We start from the raw sequence: 17,732 nt of genomic DNA, 5'->3' as shown, positions 1-17,732 counted from the left end.
TCAAGAGCTACTTGATGATAAATGACACCCGAGGTGGAAATGCACTTGACTGGTGGAAAAGACATACTGGGGAAACTTCACTCAGACCACCGCAAAAGTACTTGCACATCCCTTTCTCAAGCAGCCCTTCCGAGACGGCTTTCAGCACAGGAGGGAATATTGTAACATGTAATCATGCAGCAATGAACCAAGATGCTGTGGACACACTGGTATTTCTGTCACACAACTTAAAGTTTCCTCAGTAGAATTTCACAATTAGTCTTTCTGGGTAGAATAATTTTCCTACTTGCACATATCCCATACATATCCAATTTGTATAGCTTCTTTCTAATGGTTGACTCATGCGATTTGACATCAACTGTGGCAAGACTTACCCATAGGTCACCCAATTAAATACTGGGGCTCACAGACTTCAAGCATTTTCTGTTCTACTCTCGGGATTAACTTCATTGGTCAACCTCGCTGGGACAAGTTATAAGAAGTCGAAAATTTCTCCAATTGCAAATGAGCCACTGGACAGTGGAAAGGATGATTTCAAATTGTCTGGAAACCTTTAACCTATTCCCAGATGCCTAGGCAACTATAACCTTCCAAAACTTCAAGGAGCTTCTTTGATCTAAGTTTAGTGATAACACTTCAACAACAAAACAGCAAACCAAACTAACTGTCTGAGGTTTAAATAAGATGATTTCCCTAACATGATATTCTAATCATTTGCACCTTACACTAATTTTAGATATCTGAGATAGTGATAAATGTAGGGGCATACTTATTTTTTCATTCACACAAAACTTACATTTATGTTTATTTCAGTTTTATATTTTGTAGTTCATTACATATGCAGAATGACTTTTGTTCTGTTATCACCATTATTTATAGATTATGTATAAATGAAAATACTGATGTATCCACATATGTTAAAAAGAAAAATAAATCATGGGGTGTTTTACTCACATGAGTACACCTAATTTAGTGTCACAGCTGGTGGCAGCCTAACCCAGTAGTGCCATGCACTAGATGAAGCCATAGTAAAAAGAAATGTGAAACTTAACTTTACAACCTAAATGCACACCGCAACAAATACAATTTCAAGGTTCAGTAAAAACAGACCACCAAAAAAAAAAAAAAAAAAAAAAAACTTACTGCAATCTTGCTTTTGTAAAGTTTTGGACAGGAAAGGAAAAATTTATAATGTACTAAATTTCTAAAGTGAGGGTGAATCATACACACAACAGTCAACAATGGATAGCAGTAAGTATGGCAAATCTCCTTTGCTTGCTGATTCATCTGATCAGTAATGGCATTTTTAAAAGAACACTTCAGTGTAGTTGATTGCTCCACTGCATATTTACAATATAAAAAAGATGCCATATGTTCATCAGTTTCTCAGTAATTCAAACATTCTGTAGAAAAAAGAATTTCACTATATTCCATGCTAGGATTGTCCCAAAACACTTCATTTCAGCTATTGTTCTAGAAATTGCAGAAACATTACTGGCAGCAAAGGTCTTACTGAAATGCATGAAGCAAACAAGTCTAATAAGCCAGGTGACAAAAACAGTTGTCAGAAATCAGGATTACTACAGTTTGACCGTGCAAGCTTAGAAACTAGAAAGCCATGGGGAAATCCAAAGAATTGATAATAGCCCCAGAGGTGCTATACTTCCTTTTGGAATTGCTTTGCCTATTTTGGTAAGCTCAGAAGGAACTGGAAGGCAATGCGTACACCATACTTAATATGGTTTTATGACATGAGAGAATTAAACATCATTGCAAACTGGTGGGTACAAACAGCCCATATCAAGCAATAATCCGCAAAAGACATCTGGGTACAAACAGCCCATATCAAGCAATAATCCGCAAAAGACATCAACTACAAAGGATAAACAAAAAGAGAGCAAGTGCACAAACTTGTTGTATTTTTATTATGTAAATTCTGCCATTTATGCATGTTTCTTAATCCTGAGAGGGAAGGTATTCATCAAGGGGCCAGGCACCTGATAGGCCGCACAAAGAAAACAGAAGTGGAAAAGTTTGATAGCCCACTACTAGCAGAGAAAATTTCTATCAAATTAACATGAACAAGGGAATAGTTGCTTATACAGTGGAATCTCGGGTCACGAATGTCTCGGAACACGTACAGATCGGGTTACAACCAAAACGTTTGTCAAACTTTTGCCTCTGTTGACGACCAAATCAGTTTTCCTTCCGGTTTATACACACTGATGATTTCTGCACGTGTTCAGTCTCTCCCTGTGCATTCGCTGTGAACTCTTTGTGCTCTATTTGTTTCCCTTCCGGTTCATAAGTGCCGGTGATTTACGCATGTGTTCAGTCTCTCTGTACAGTAACAATGTTCTCGGTCAGACGTGCATTGTGCAGAGACACTTTACCTCAAATCTAATCTCCTCTGCAACCAGTTCCTCCTCACTTCCTTCATGCCAGAACTCGACAAATGCAAGGTTAGTTTTCTTGGTTGTTTATGCTTAGTTTTTGTATAAATTATGGATTTTTCAAATGTTAATTTTTCCCTGTGCTTAAAACTCATTAAAAAAAAAAGTGTTTACAGCAAGCGGTTCGTAAGGCTATAGAATGAAATCTTGCAATGTTACTTATCTCTCTTCATGGTTTTCTCAGTGTTATTCAATGTTTTTACATTTAGTTTACTATTACACTGTGCATTATATGGTATAATTATTTTTGTGCTTAAAAATCTTTAATCTGTTCCGGACTGTACGAATTGTATGTAAATATATTTTCTTTAAACGTATTTACATACAATCCTATGGAGGGAATTACTTCGGGTCACACCCAAATTGGGTTGCGACCAGAGTTTTGGAACGAATTACGGTCATGACCCGAGGTTCCTTTGGAGTATGCAAGACAATTTCTCTACTCTTGTGCATTTTTCTAGATCTCTGATTTGTACTATACCTGTATATAGTGAACAGTCCATGCACACACACACCCACCCAAAAACCCTAAATTCCTCTGCTCCATCCACAACGGTGGGGTTGTTCCATTTCTACTTATATGTATATGTAAAAATGTATTAGACAACTATATAACTGTGGAAAGACAGAGAGATAGAAAAAGAAACTGAACAAAAGACTTGAGACAGAAAACAAAAATGTAAGTTGCCGTTTTCAGTTTAAGACTTCAGTACCCAATGCTCCCCGATTAATTTCTACACCTTAGAGAAGCACTGTGGTTTATATTTTACACAAGTTAAATATTACAGCCATATTCAGGCATAGTAGGGTTTGGCACTTAAAACAGCAGCAAAGTTAACTTACTTTAGATATTCATGTAGACATGCAGTGAGACACGAGGTGCTCTGCAGCCTTGTCCAGTGTTTCTGCTGGAATTGTTAGTGTCGTTAATGCACATTAAGCGTTATGGGTGCACAAAGGCTTGAAAAGAACATCTCCTGTGCCGCCTCTTTAACAACTTGCTTAACAGCAATTCTTTTTACCTCCTTTTAACAGTGACAGAACACCATTTAGTCCATCATAATAATCTGCTTAGCCAGTGAAGGGTCGTAGGACAGCTGGAGCCTATCCAAGCAATCACTGGGTGCAAATCAGGAACAAAAATTGGACAGGGCACTAGTGAAACCATTTAGAACAAATGCATATATTGCAGTTCATCTTTTCTCAAAGTAGTTGCAATTACTGTCACAAGTGAGATGACAAATGCAGCAGAAAATACCTTAATTTCCAACAGGTTATATTTTTAGCAAAGGTAAAGTGTTCTTTGCAAGCATTTACATTTAACAGAGGTGGTCTTAGATTTTGCAGGTTTATGCATCATGATTACAGATTTGCCATCTGTCAAATCAGAGTAACAAGTGCATGGTTACTGTTTAACCTTTTCAGGGCAGATGACTTTTGTCAAAAGGAGGGGTTGACAATTGTAACCCATTGTAAACTGACAAAACCCGCCATTATGTTTTTGCTAAAAGGAAAGTTAGCTTCGTTGGTTTGACCAAGATTCTCTGCCTTTGCTTGAGCAGCAATGGGCAAACAGCAAAAATGGCACTGACATCTGGCGAGAGATGGAAGCGAATGCACAAAGCAAAAAACTCAGTGGACAACATTTTGCATATTATCGCTGAATTGAATTCTGACTGCTTGGACTCTGATTTTGATGCAAGTGACTGAGAACCAATGGAAGGTAGCAGCAACAGCTGATTGGTGCCCAGCTGATCGTGATACCGAACAGGTTCGTGTAGCTGACGTGCCTACTGCAACCTGGGAGAACTGCCACTTACAATGACAATAGGTATAAACCAGACTGCAATGCACTGCAACAGCACTCACTGCTGCTGCCCACACCCACCACCATATAAAGACATCCTGGCAGCCAGCCTGCCACACCTTCCTGCTGGCATTCCATTGTCTGTTCTGCAGAAATCTGCGTTTTCTGGAAAAACTATTCAGCCCTCAAAGATTTATATCACCACACCTACTCTGAGCTCGGACTTCCTACGACATTGGATTGGTATGAATTTCAAATTGAGTGAACCACCTATTTGTTTACATCCGTTTTTAAGCACAATTTAGTTACGCTTGTCTCAAGACCTATGTATTACACAGATGGTTCCATGAAATTAGCCCTGCTTAAACATGGAGATCAACAACAGTTCCTGAAGTTTACCCCATCTATTCTGCATTCACAGATCCAGTGCAACTCACTTAACTACCTCCTAAACCCCTGTCCCAAATCTTGTAACCCACAAATTCCACCATTCTTAGTGATGCTTGGGTCATTTTCTGCCATAACCCCCTAGGTTAACATTTTGGGTTTATGGGGAGAAATAGGGAAGCAGCACTCCCCTTCGGATATGAACAGATAATTAACAGCTTTTATGAAGTAATGAACTAGCGAAAAGGAGGGGGGAGAAGTTAAGTCGAATCATAGCAAATAATTAATTTTCAAAATGTGCATTTTTTAAATCATCAAGTTGAAGAAAGAGTGCAACTTTTCATACATTATTCAAATTACAGTCTCAGTTTAAAAAACCTTGCTGCTAAAAAATGTGTGCTATTCAGCTGTGAATAATTTACGAATGACTCCCTTGATGTAGTCTGACAGATCCAGGCTTGAAACCAACTGCGTATGCAATGCTGGCCTTCTTAATATAATGAACTATTGCTGTTGATTTTGCTCACTGTAAATGAATGTTAGGCAAGGTTCAACAGTTACCAATTTGGGGAGAGAAAGAAAAAAAAAAAAACTTTCCCAAGTTTTTATTCAACTACAGAAAACATTCACCGTTTCCTCAAAGGATAATACGCACTATTAAGAAGCACCAATCAGTTGTGCAGTGGCCAGCTAACTTTCCTGGTCTCATAAGTATGAACTGCCGACTTGGTAGTTACCTGGAGACTTCTTCCTTTGCAATTTCTAGCCTAACCACTGCAAACATTTGCAAAAAAGGCTATCATTATTACTAAGTTTATTTAATTACAGCTTAAGTTTACAAATAAAAATATACTTAAGGAACAATTTAAGAATTAAATCATGGTGGGTAATATTTGCTTGAATGACATGGTAAGTAAAACTCACCACAAAATTCCAGACTCAGTTAATGACGCTGCCTTGTAACCAGAACCATAATGCAAACTGCTCCAACAATGCTTTTATGTGATGCAAAAAAAAGGACAAAAAGCAAACACCAAAGCTAAATTTGTGGTGATGTTTAGTTTATGTAAAAATCAATGTTATGAACACATTCAAGGTACTCGCAGTGCATGTTTGACTAAGCAGTATTCTTTAAGTACACTGATGGACAACTGGCAGTTTAAAAGCAGTACTGTTCTATGAACAATTCTGAATATGTAGAGTAGTATCAAATGTCTGATCACGAAGGAGAAAATACATTGAAAATAAAACAAAGATTACCATTTTTATTGAAGCATCAATCTTATGTTTTCTGAAATTAAACATGCAAACAATCTGAAAAAAAAATCAATATTTGATACAAGTCGAATACCAGCAAAACATGACTTGTCAGCAAACCTTGCTTTGGGGAGGGAGAAAAAGAAAAAAAAAAAAAAAAAAAAAAAAAGTGTTACAAAGGAAGCTTTAAAGAGTTGCGAAATAAGGCTCTCCTATTATGAGGTTAGGATTTTGATTTTCACAGCACTGCTTGATCATGTCGTCTTAAGAAATGGGTTTGAAACTGAATCATCATCTTAGGTAACCTGGACATTTATAGAGATCAACCACTCAATAAGCTTTAGAATACATGTACATTTCAGATGTTTTTATGCATTGTGAACAGACAAGGAACCCTACATGGAAGGGTAAGTATATTGTGGGTCAAAATTGACCTAAAGGACATGGCTGTGCAGCAGCTGTACAAAAACGTGACATTTCAATACTTATTGTAGAATGAATGCACTATCTACTAAAACCCTTTTCATTTCCGAGCTCAAATGTTGATATTTAGGGGTGGCGTTTTTCATGGATGTGAACAAACCACCCAAACTGGAAAATAAATGTAGTGATTCAGCTTTACTCAGTAATTTACCTACTTTATTGTTGAAATGCTCCATTTGAAGACCTTGTTTGCAATTTAAGTCACAATCAGGAATTTAACTTTCATCCCTAAATATTGCTACTTAACTGCCACTGAGACACCAAAGCCAAACTCGCCAATCAGATTGCTCGGAGGGAATTAGACACACACACACACGGACCATTTCATGTGGTATATAGATTCCTTACAAATCTATGCTGAACACCCTATTTTGTTGTGACATGGAAAGTATACTTAAAATGTAAAAACTTCAAGCCCTGCAAACTTGCTGCTCATCATTCACTTGACTTGGTCCAGAAAAAAATAGTTAAGGTTTTCCCTAACAATGCATGCCCCCAGAGGAGCGAGTTAGGAGGATGGTGGATGGAGGGAGGAAGATTTATAAAAGGGAATGTTCAAGGTAGGTCCATATTTCTTCCATTACTTGAGATTCTTCTATTTTTGCATCTAACCTAATCAGCTTTCAACCCACCAAACTATAAGAAAAGTACAAGTGATACCCAATAATACAATTTTGCTGATTCCCAACTGGATCAAAGGCTGAATTTAAACTAAAACTTGATCTGCATCTATCATGAGAATGCCTGGCAGTAGGATTACTAAAGACAATTTATTACAGTAAATTTGTTTTACAGAAAGGCTTTAAAGCAAAGTGTGGGTCAACCTAAACCAACCCAAATACAGCCAAATTACTCACAAAAACAGGGTTGGGTGGGGGGCAAAAAAAAAAAAAAAAGATGCTTTGCACCAGGAGTCTAGCAATCACAATTTGGCCCTTCTCAAAGTCACCGAGATCCTTAAACTTGTCCATTTTTCCTGCTTCCAACACATCACCTTTAAAAAACTACTGTTCACTTTTTGCCGAATATGTTCCACCCCCTGATAATCAATGTTATTCACTGTACCTTTAGTGGTTTTAATGTAGTGGATCAGTATATATTGAGGTGTATTTTGCAACAACAGCTCTCCATCAAGTTGCTCAATCTTGTTTCTGAAAGCAATGGCTGTACTTTTCAATCACACTGTACTAAATGCGAACTGTCAAAAAGTGCACTAAAGGCATTGAAGTTTACGCTTTTGACTCCAACAGAACAGAAAGCATTACCAAAAAACATTCATATGAGAATAACCATTTGTGACTATCATGGAGTTAATCAAACACACAAATAATGGTAAAGTCTAATTAGGAAAGTCACACACAGCAAATTCCCTATAAGATATTGTCTATATGCAAATACCTTAAGTCAGTCCTTCCTGAAACTTGGTATTAAGTGTTACAGCTTCCATTCTTCCAAGACAAATCTTCCACTAACTGCAGATTTTATCTATATATTTTTGACTTTTGTCCTTTTATGTTCTCTCACTTATTTCTGAAAATTTTAACACAGATACTTCATGATGCATATACACAGGTTTAAATGGAACCAAGTTAGCTGGTGGTTGTTTAGTCAATCTCATTAACTACTGGAGACTAGTTAAGAAAACTGGAAACACTAAAGGCAGTCTTTCAAAAATAAAGCAAGTAATAAAGGGGATGGTTTTTGACAAATGAGTTAATCGAAATTAAGCTCAAAAAAATATTGCTTTAGCTGCACATAAATGGGTACTAATTAAGCAAATTGGGAGAAATGAAAACCTGCAACCAACTGAGGACCCTTGCAGTAAAGCATTTACAATGCTACTAAAAATGAATCAAAAACACAACAACAAATCGTTTCAAACACAAAGACCTAAAGGGCTCAACATTTTTGACCTGATGGAGGATGACACTATAATAAGCAGGGCGGCATAATTAATCGTGATTACAATTATGGCTAACTCGATTTACTAATCGAAAAAAGTGTCGAATGCTGCCTTCCATTTAGTACTCCCATTCTGTCTGGAATAGAGCTTATCCTGTTAGACAGCTTTAAGCAATGAAGTGTTGTAATCAAGCACAGATACATTAAACAAGAGCGAGTATGTTTGTGAATCAGAGAACATTATAGGAATAATTACAGGCAGCTGTGCTGAAAGTATTTTCAGGAGTCTGATCCCAAAAAATCTCTTTCAAAAAGTGTACATTTTGTTTCTCGTGTTTGCAGCAGCCTCCCGAAAAAATTGAGAAGTAATGTTTACCTGAAACTTTTAGGAGCTGTAAGCTCCAAAATGAAGACAACCTGAAATTTGGAATTATTTTGTTTGAAAATAGTAGCAACAAGATTTCATAAAAAAAAGCATAATGTGCAAAAAGTTGCAGCATTGTAAGCAAACCTTTATGAAATCATTTGAAACTCAAATGACAGTTTATGGAGAGTGCGTGAAAGAAACTAGCTGCACCAAGTCCCAGTAACACAGATAACCGATTACCTGTTTAAGCTATAATGCACATATCTATTCAGCAAGCTAGCACATACTGACAAAAGTAGCCACTGCATTTTAGCCAAAGACAATGCTGCAATTAAAACTAAGCACAAATATTTTAAACAAAGATCAACAACCAAGACAATAGAAACACCATTCCCTCCTGCAATTACTATTCAAAAGTTACACTGCCTTTGTTTTCCAAATTGAAATGCATCGGAAGCCAAGCCTTACTTCATGCAACCTCACCGAGATGTGGTTAACTATAAAACTAAGCAAGCATGCATGAGCAAAATGTTTCATTACGTTGATGAGGAAATTTACACTGAAAAGCAAATGCTTAAAATGCTGTTTTATTTATTTATTTATAGTGCCTTTTCATTTCAATACTTTCTTCAAAAACAGGGAAACTGCTCAACGATTTATACTTCACACACCATGTAGTCCAGAGGATGACACTGCTGTGCAAGCGTTGCACGGTTTACACATGTGCACGTACTTTATGTAAATCTAGAAGATTCCACCAAGTGGCAGTGCGAAATATCATCATGGTGAGAGAACGTTTGGCTTTGCTGTGTTGTGAATTACATGAAACATCCATTAAATCCACAGGACACCTTGCCACAATATTTCTGAAAAGGATGGATGTTTAATGATACATCCATCAATCCAGAGATGCACCCATTCCAGCAAGCATCTTGCGCAAGGCAGAAACAATCCCTGGGTAGGGCATCAGCTCATCAAAAGGTGAACACAAGCACACACATAAACTAATGTTATGTTAGCGTCACCAAAATCCCAAACCTTCATGTCTTTGGAAGGTGAGCGAAGCACACTGTGGAAACCACCAGGAAAACATGCATACTCCAGGCAACCAGGAACTTAACTCTCTGCGAAGCAGCTGCGCTGCTGCTATGCCACTGTGCCACCCCCACATGTGCAATTATTAAACAGTATTCATTATCTAGATGAAGTAAGACTGGTCTTTAAAATGTAACATAGATTTATACTTTCAAATATCCCTTTCATGCTTAAATGCATTAAAATATAAGTATTATAAATGTGCAGAGAGCTGGAATATCATAAATTTAATGTGTTTTGTGTGCCGATTGCTGCTTGCCGCTGCTGTCAGCGCAAGAGGAAGCACCAGAAGCACATAACGATTAACAACAGGGTTGGTTTTAAGATGACGTTTACAACAATCTACTTTAATGACAAAATAAAACTACGAGGTTAAAGTGGACATTTCAAGATTAAAGCCGAAATTTCCACTTTTATCACAAAACAGACCTTTTCACTGTGTCCTTAAAAATTTTTTCTCTGTGGCTCAAATACGCTGGCATACATTGGGATGTTGTTGTGAAGGCACAAAAGATGGTATGAAAGACTTTTAAAATGTATGATGTCATTACGTTGGGAAATATGTGACATTTGAATATAAAAGCACCATGAATGCATTTGTATGTCGACACTGTGCTTTACCACATCAACCCATTCATCAAACAACGAAGCACGCACATTGATCCTGTAGGATCAGCAAAGCTGCTTTGTCACGTAGACAGTAAGCAGAGACTCTGACATCAAGCTCCAACTTGATCACACTGCGTCCCGACTTTTTGCTGGTACTACAACTCGTGCATGCATCACGTTAATTTCTGAGGTCATCCTCGGAGGATGCGTCAAATGAACACTGGGAACACATGGCAACCATGATGCGTGCGTGTACGCATTCTGAGCATGAAGTATAAACCGGTCCTAAGTCTGGACCAGTCAACAAAACTTTGGCAGCAGCATGTAACAGTGTGTTACCATCTAAATACTTCCTAAACCTGCTAGATCTTAAGACATTTAATATGTTTACACACCTATTCACTTTTTTTAATTTTTATTTATATTTATGGTAAAATGTGCTGTATCTTCACTCTAAAGATCCTGAATACTACATTTTTAATTTTGAAGCTAATCCACCATCTTGCAATGTTACTTTAAGATGAAGTACATACTGTGATGTATTGCTACCTTAAATTGTCACAAGTACATTAAAGGCAATTGTCAATTATTAGTTTTGTCACAATCGTGCACTCCTAACTAGAAACATTTTATCCATATTTTATATTGTAAACAAATGTCAAAGACCTACAAACTTAAACAAGTTCAAATTAAGTTTTGTAATTTTTGGTAACTAACACACAATACTCAAATTTAAATACGTCAATTATTCTAAATGAAACCTACTCCTTTTATAGCTTGTGCCCGATTGATAACCATTATAAGTAATATTGATAGCTATCCCACACAATCTAATTTATAGCTTTAACAAAGTGTCACAGAGCACAAAACATGGAATTCTGCAGTCTAAAACTTGAGCCAGGCAACCAGAGGTATTTGCCTTAGATGGACTAAATTAATCTAGGAGGTTGTCTAGGGGGACAGTTTATTTCACTTATCAGTTCAAAAGCCCTTTAACAGAAGATGGCTGCTTGCTCCAGACCTCCACCCCAATTTTTATGCAGATGATACTCAACTCTATTTCAAAGTTAAAACTGAAACATCACAGCTTTCTTAGCTCACCACTTGACTCCATGAAATTAAAACCTGTAAGGAGCAGACCTCTTTAAAATTAAACTACAACAAAACTGAACTCCTGCAAACTGCCACTAAAGCGCAACTTAAGAAAATCAGCTCCTTTCCAGTCACTCTTAACGGTAATTTCATCAGACCTTCTAATGCAAGGAATTCTGGTGTCATTTTTGATTCCTCCCACATGAACAAAAAAACTTTCCTATTTTCACCTACTTAAAATATCCCATGTTTGCTCATTCCTCTCCTTCTCTAATGCTGCAAAACTTGCCCATGCTTTTATTACATCCCGCATTGATCATTGTACCTCTCAAGAGTCCTAAAACAAACCAGCAACAGCAAACATCCATTCTGCTTCACCATCTTGGGTCTTTCTCAACTGAATATAAGTTTTTATTATTAACTTACAAAGCTTTAAATGGCCTTGTACCAGACTACATCAGTGACCTTCATCACTAAGCTCCTATTCTCCCACTAAGGTCCTCTAATTCTGGCAATCTTGTCGTGCGCTAAACTAACCTGCACTCTAAGGGCGACAGGGCCTTTAGCTGCACAGCTAAAGCACAGACTTTGGAATGACCTCCTGAAATTAATTAGATCAGCTGACTCAACTCCTTCTTTTACAAAAACAACTCAAACTCATCTGATTAGGAATGCTTTTTAACTTAACCTGGCATCTTCCTCCTTTTTTAGTCTTCCTCTCTGTCCAGATACTCGGTATAATTTGTGTGTGTGTGTGATATCACAAATGTTATTTGCTAGTCTTTCTTTTAGTACTGAATCTAGTATTTTACTCTGGTTTATGTCTTATTCTGTCTAATGTCTTTGTATATCCTGTCTCTATCCTTTTAATGTTCTATTCAGGAAACACCTGTATCCAACATTATATATAAAGTAACTTTCTTTATGAGACTCTGAAGCTCCTTCAGCATGGGAAAGGCACTATATAAATAAAATGTATTATTAAAGGTTTTTCACTCCACTCTATATTACCCTGGATATCCTTTGGGCAACAGTCATTCTTCTCATATCATTTGCACCAATCTCCAAGCACAACTTCTTTAGCCTGAACCTCTCCATCTTCTATCACCAGACCATTTCTCCTTAGCACAACTATCACTTCCACCATAAAGTTGAGTCTTCCTCTAAACATTACATCTACCTTGTGCCCAGTTCATGACATTTCATATGCCTACCTGACCATTCTTAACTTGGTTCTGAAAAATTGGTTTCTTGTTCCTCTTTCATTAGTCTCAACTCACTCCTGTAAAGTGCACTAACCCTCACATACCTCCCAAACTTCTGCTTCGGCCTCTGGCATTGAAGGGAGAGGTCCCAGAATTTCTTACATGCAACTGCTAAGGACAATTTAGATGCAATGGAGATCCAGTAAGATGTAGAGAGTGCAAGAACTGCTACCTGAAATACCTGGAGTATGACTGGGAAAAAAAAAAAAAATCACCATGTGAAGTTGTGGAAGTGCTGAACAGAAAGCGTAAAAGCAAGCTGTGTACAGAGGTCAAGATGGAACAATAAAGATGTAACAATGCTTAGTGTGAGAAGTGTGAACATAATATAGATTTTTCTGGTGGGAGGCCAGTAGATAAACAGGCAGACAAGAGGATGAAGGCGAAGAGGCTGAGTAAAAATGTTGGGAGTTGTTAAAATAACCTGGCAGAAGCAGCAAGGAGAGTGATGAACTTTGAAACTAGTTGATGGTGCAATATCTGGGGAACTTCTGAAGAGGACTCTACCAAGACCTGAATGGGTACAATGAAGAAGTACTGATGGTTATGAGAGAATCCATGAGGGCTTTTAGCTTCACTACAAGGAATGCTGAGGGAGAGAGGTCTTCAGAGTTTGATGGTGCAGTGCCAATTGGCACATCTATCGATTACAAGAGATCTTTTAGTCAGAGGCATGAAGAAAAGCAATGTACCAACCAAGGCTAAAGGCCTGAAACCTAAAGTAGTGGAGAGAGTAAGAAATTACTTTGGTACTGGTCAACTGTGTGAGAAGTATCAAGTGAATGGCACAAGGAAAACAAAGAAGAATGTCTGGTTAAAAACAGAAGTGTGCAGCTGCACAAAAGGGCCTTAGAGACACAAGGACATTTTGTGGTGGAATGCAGATTTAAAGATGGCCATTGAGGAAAGGAGCAAATATACATTACATGGTGAGGTTTTCCATTATAAAAAATAATAATAATAATCAGATGATATTTCCGAGAACCTGATGATAAGCCTGTGTTTGTGTGATTAACTGGACCCAACTATGAGCCCTTCGTTTCACATACAATTATGGACAACATTCTCAATGCTGGGGGGAGAAAGGTTTCACCTTCTTACAACCCAGTAACGGGTAAAGCTGGTTAATGTATGAAGCTTTTCCTAAACCTGTAGAACTTTAACTAATAGCCCTTTAATTGACGTTCAAAAAAAACTTTGATATTATAATAAAAACTAATCTTAATGAGTTGACACCACTGTCTATGAATAAACCAGTGTCAATAAAGATCAAAAACATTAATTTATGTAGTGCCTTTCATAATGTATATTCTCATCAAGTACTATTACAAAAAAAAAAAAAAAAAAGAGAGAGAAAAAAAAATCCTATCATTGAATGTTGTGATGGCTGTGAAAGGGACTAAACCATTTGGCAGAGGTAATCCAAAGAAATTCTCAACTTTTACAGAGCATCATTCATTGCTACTCTGACACTGCAAGAACAAAATTATAGTTTACAAGTATCTTATCTGGCAAATACTTTCGCCAAAATTTTACAAAAATCAGTCAGCATTATATGAATGCTTATTCTACACAGGCAGAAAAGTACAGTCAACAAAAACAAATACGGCTTAAATACATAAAGTGTATTTTTCTCTGCAAATGTGAAGACCGACATTTAATATCAAGTCTAATATACGTAATTAACTTCTAGAAGGAGCTCCTAGGTGCAATCATGGGCATTAATAAACAGCAAGGCACAAAGCAAATACATTTGATTAAATAGGATCAACATCGGAGACACTCCATATATAACCAACTACTATGATAACACAAAACAGCAGGTATCTTCAATGCCAGAACACTGAAATCTCCTATAGGAAGTTAATATTCCTCTATAATTTGTTTTGAGGTCTCACTTTCAAGTTCTTATCAGTTTATGATAAGAACTTGAAAGTGATACGTCAAAAACAAACTAAATACTTAAGGGGTGTGAAACTGCAAAAATAAGAACCCATATGATGAAATGGATCATACATATCCTTTAAGAATTTCATGGATTTGGGAATTAATGTCAATATGTTCCAACTAAGTAGTAACAACGTGTATTACAAACACCTGAAGATTTCAATTTAACATGCACATACCATACACAATATGTGCATATACGTATGAAAACGCAACTTGATGAATTAAAAACAGTCCTAGAGTTTAAGCTACTTACAAATTAAGCACTAACAAGTACTGAATCGTCTGAAAATCAGCCTGTGTGCTGCATTTGTTTCCAAGTAGCTGATATATCTTAATAAGATACATTTTCAGTTGGTTTAATTACTGTACTACAGGTACATTTCAATTCCTGGCAGCATGGGAAAACAAAAAGATTTCTACCTTAGCTTTGACTTTTAAACACACAAAGCATATCCTGGACCACGGTGTAGTGTGTAAAATGTAGATATGATTATTCCCAGAAATAAAGATTTTTGATAACACTTTAAATCTCTAGGCCATTATATGTAATTGGCTGATGACAGGGACGGTATATCACTAAATCAAAATGCCCTTGTAAAAGTGAGCAATTGAAAATTACCTGTGGGCCTTCACCATGATACAAGCAATTCACCACACTGTCCAACAAGTTGATATCCAGTTTCTGGCTAAAGTCCAGCAGCTGACGAGCTGCATGGTCTGCTAACATTGTCATAATTGCTGGCATAGATCACTGTAAAGTAAAAAGAACGAACAAAATGATTTTTCAAGAATAAAAAGGATTATACACAAAACTTTCGTGCGTAAACACAAGGAACAAAAAGCTACATTACATAATGAAGAATGCGATAAGAACCTTAACTGATGATTCAAAAAAACAAACTGAAAAAAAAAGAAAAAGTCCGATCCTAGGATATACAGTGCTTTGAATAATGTTGCAAATCTACAAGCATGTCAAGAAATTCCCTCCACTTCAGCTACAATTATCCATTAACTATTGTGTCGGTTAAGAACAACACGGGAAAGTATAAGAAAAAGTGTTTATTTTGAAGAAGAAAAAAAAAAATTGTTAAAAAGACACAACGCACCCCAACAGCTGGCACTACTCCGGAGATTCCGTGCGGTGCTGGCACGTGCAAATGATGTAGGCCGACATCAGAGTAGACAAACGTAGAGGCGAGATAACGTGACACCTGTCAAAGACAGGGTCTGTCTTAAGCGACTGTCTCATGTGACTTTCACCAACAAAAAAAAAACAAGGAGGGGCGCCCTCGTTGATAACCTGTTGCTCACCAAAATTACGCGCCTTTTTGCTCCAGATTCCGTCAGCCCCATCAGAGGCCTGGACAGAACCCGTCGCCGTTTACAGAAAAAACCGCTGGCATTTCCCTCCAGGACTTGAACACCTTCCAGCACGGAACTTGTGGAAGGAGAGGCCGTATCTGCAATCAAAGCTCAATCCTGATCGTTCTCGCCAGACACCGATACATTGACGTGATTAAACCGACCCTCCCCTCCCCCCTTCCATGTGCACTACGTCAAAAAGGCGCTGCGAGACGCTCCAACTGCGCACTGAAGGTAAATAAGCACGCGACTAAGCCCGCGCTACATCAGCAGTGTGTACAAAGCAAAATAGTTCGGCAAACCAAAAAAAAACAGTCACAATCACTCAAGTGGGCGCGTTTAACCTGCAATAACGCGGGCTACTCCTATGACGCTTTTAGAAGGGAATCGCTTAAAAGACTGCGCATGCTTCCACCAGGGAAAGCGGCTAAACTGAAAACCTGTCAACAGGAACTGCCCAAGCATAAGCCGTAAAATGCACGAGGACACAGGTCTGTAATTAAACAATCTGACAACGATTATCACTCTGTTTCCATCTTTTGTCACGAATAAGAAGCAACCCCTCCCTCTTTGCTCCGTCTCTGCCTGCAGCTCTCTGCTCTTCCATTGCACAGCAAGCACGTGATCCGCGCGTACATTTCAATGCTACTGAAAACAATTCCAGAAACTTCCCTTCTTCCCACGGACAGCACTTCAACGGGTAAACAAATACAATAAATACCAAAGTCGACAACTTCTAGCTTTATATTCCCACCACGTTGCGCTCTCTTTTAAATATACCCTTCAAGCAACCTCATAGGATCTCGCCCCCTTTTCGCTCATGCTCACTGGTGGGACCCACTTTCATTCATCAGGCCTTTCCCTCAATTCAGTTTTACACACAGCCATCGTATTTAGCAAAATACACTGCCTCTCTGTAGAAACCCCAAATCACGCCGTGTTTTGGTACCAAGTACTTACCTTGGTTTAAAAGTCACCTTTTATTTTTGATTCTTCCAGCAGTGGTTAAGACACAGCAAAACAGTTCTAAGAGGTTGCTACTGTAAACTTAAATATAACAATAGTTGGTCTACAAATCACCATTACCTGGTAAAAAGACGTCAGATCCCAGTTTTGAAATTAAAGTAACGTGGCTTTATAGTCGAATGATTTCGAGAAACACTGCGCAAAGATTAGATACACAGTACTGCCCCAGTGTGGGTATCACTTAGCAATTCTTCTTTAATAATTACAATACGTGATGTAATTTGGTACTCCGATTCATTTTACGGAACGAAAAACTCGATTTGATAATCAGGTTTTAATTTCTGCAGCGTTTTATGCAGCGGGGCGGTTTAAAAGATGTGTGCCTGTGCTCCTCTTCTCAAGCAACAAACTCGTAACCGGTTGAAACCGGTTCAGACTGGGAGATTCCATCTCGGCTTAGTTTTCAGCCGATGGCGCCGCCGAAAATTTGGACTAACGTCACGCCCATGCTGATTTATGATTGGTTTCTCCGTTTAAGTGGAGAGTCCAATTGCTTTATAAGAGGCTAATTTTCCTGTCAATCCAGTTCAATTGAGGCGCGCCTACATGCTTTGCCACGCCCCGCTCGAAAAGAAGGGCTGGCTTTCGAGGTTGGATCAACTTAAAACATCTAACCGCTGACTGGCCCGTATCAGCTATCCATCAACAGCTACTGTCTATCAGTTTTTCGACTACAC

The 17,732-nt window shown here is 37.9% G+C and overlaps 1 protein-coding gene across 2 annotated transcripts in view; it reads right to left on the bottom strand.

Annotated features, from left to right (window-relative positions):
* LOC120516852 (exportin-1) overlaps nucleotides 1–17,478 on the bottom strand; it is a 131,950-nt gene extending 114,472 nt beyond the window's left edge. Inside the window, exons 1-2 of one of the 2 annotated variants that reach the window (XM_039738817.1) lie at nucleotides 17,116–17,478; nucleotides 15,287–15,418 (exon numbers count right to left, since the gene is read on the bottom strand). In XM_039738817.1, coding sequence (XP_039594751.1) covers nucleotides 15,287–15,412 — 126 coding nt within the window. In that variant the 5' untranslated portion in view covers nucleotides 15,413–15,418; nucleotides 17,116–17,478. Of the gene's footprint in view, nucleotides 1–15,286; nucleotides 15,419–15,773; nucleotides 16,552–17,115 lie in introns of those variants that run through there. The other variant, XM_039738818.1, reaches the window with a different exon arrangement.
* Between the last annotated feature and the right edge of the window lie 254 nt (nucleotides 17,479–17,732).

The sequence above is a fragment of the Polypterus senegalus genome, chromosome 16 (assembly GCF_016835505.1).
Source record: "Polypterus senegalus isolate Bchr_013 chromosome 16, ASM1683550v1, whole genome shotgun sequence".
NCBI classification, from domain to species: Eukaryota; Metazoa; Chordata; class Cladistia; order Polypteriformes; family Polypteridae; genus Polypterus; species Polypterus senegalus.
Note: the sequence above shows the minus strand (reverse complement) of the source record. Positions and strands in the feature narration are given on the sequence as shown.